This window comes from Phaethon lepturus, unplaced genomic scaffold (genome assembly GCF_000687285.1).
Source record: "Phaethon lepturus isolate BGI_N335 unplaced genomic scaffold, ASM68728v1 scaffold24159, whole genome shotgun sequence".
NCBI lineage: Eukaryota > Metazoa > Chordata > Aves > Phaethontiformes > Phaethontidae > Phaethon > Phaethon lepturus.
The window spans coordinates 2912-4434 of NW_010565856.1; the positions used below are offsets into that span (position 1 = coordinate 2912).

At 55.2% G+C, this 1523-nt stretch overlaps 1 protein-coding gene across 1 annotated transcript in view; it reads left to right on the top strand.

Annotated features, from left to right (window-relative positions):
• The window catches only part of CASP9 (caspase 9, apoptosis-related cysteine peptidase), a gene marked incomplete at its 5' end in the record, with an annotated part of 5340 nt that overhangs the window by 2431 nt on the left and 1386 nt on the right, over nucleotides 1–1523 (top strand). Inside the window, 3 exons of the mRNA XM_010295313.1 lie at nucleotides 489–578; nucleotides 947–1094; nucleotides 1185–1364. Of these exons, the coding sequence (XP_010293615.1) occupies nucleotides 489–578; nucleotides 947–1094; nucleotides 1185–1364 (418 nt within the window). The remainder of the gene's footprint in view (nucleotides 1–488; nucleotides 579–946; nucleotides 1095–1184; nucleotides 1365–1523) is intronic.

The window sequence follows — 1523 nt, forward strand, 5'->3', positions numbered from 1 at the left end:
GACAGCGTCTGCGTCATGTGCAGACGGGGCTGCAGTTTGCCCATCCGTACAGTCCTCGGCTGTTACTCGAAGTGGCGCAGGGAACTCAATCCTTCGGGGCCATCGCTTAGACTAAAACTAGGTTCTCTGCTCCCCCACTGGCCCTTAGCCCAAAGCAGCACATTTCAGCGGATAGATCATGTGGAAACGTGTTTTGTCTTACGTTGCTGTGTTGTAAAGAACGCAGCGAGGAGAGACATCTGTCTAAGTGAAGTGACCGACGTTAAATAAGGGCAGAACCGCAGAAGTACTCGCTTTCTGCTGATGGCTTTTGCCGCCTGTACATGGGCTCTGTGTTACCCTGCTTCCGTGTGAGGGAAAGCGGCCGAGAGATCGACTGGATCCTTCTGTGCCGCGCAGCCCTGGTAGACTGATAAGAGTGGGGCGTGGCAGTGATCTCTGGCTGAGGTACAGTTTGAAAAACCCTTACCGTGATGTTCTCCACATAGGAAATGGTTTCGGAGCTGCAGAAGCTGGCACGGCGGGACCATGGTGCCTTGGACTGCTGCATCGTAGTGATCCTTTCCCACGGTTGTCAGGTGGGTTTGTCGCGCTGCGCTGCGGTCTCGCGCAGGGTGAGAGGGAAGCGGTGCGTCACTACCCATCTGACGGCCGTTTGGCCGTCGTAGCACGTAGCCAGGAGTTCCGCTCTCCTTTAATCTGGGTTAAAGAAAACGAGAGCTTCTCTGGTGTGGTCTGATCCAGTGTTTCGCTCTCCATTTCGGAAGCTGGGGTGTATAAATCGGAACCAGGTTCGCACGCAGGTGCACGAACGCAAGGAATCGAGATTCGTTCTGGTAACTTTTGGCTACGGAGAGACTGGAGGGACCGCACCCGCTCAGAAGGAGGCTCCCTCGGGACTGGCCTCACCTCGCGCATTACTTCCTCCTGGATTTTCCTCCTGCAGACGAGCCACATTCAGTTTCCCGGAGGCGTTTATGGAACAGATGGAAAGCCCATTCCGATAGAAAAGATTGTGAACTATTTCAACGGGTCCCATTGCCCGAGTCTGAGAGGAAAGCCCAAACTCTTCTTCATCCAGGCCTGTGGTGGAGGTGAAGCTTTGTTCTAGCTCCTGCAGCGAATCGACTGTTGTGCTTGGGTACGATGGGTTTCAGGGACGGCCTTGTCGCTGCTTTTTGCAGAACAAAGAGATCGAGGCTTCATAGTGGATTGCGATTCCCCCAGCGATGAAGCTCCCAGAGGTTCTTTAGAGTCGGACGCGACTCCTTTTCAGGCTCCGGCGGGTAATGTGGACGAGCCGGACGCCGTAGCCAGTTTGCCCACGCCCAGCGACATCTTGGTCTCCTACTCCACTTTCCCAGGTGAGGCGGCCTTGCGAATCCTTGGCTGGGTACCAAGGAAGTTGGAGTTTTGTGGCCAAAGTCGGGGGCGGTTATGGGCAACCAGCTCTGTGGGAGATGGCACCCTGAGAACAGCAGTAGGTCGGTGAGACGAGAGCAGAAGACTGGCTTTAGCAGTCA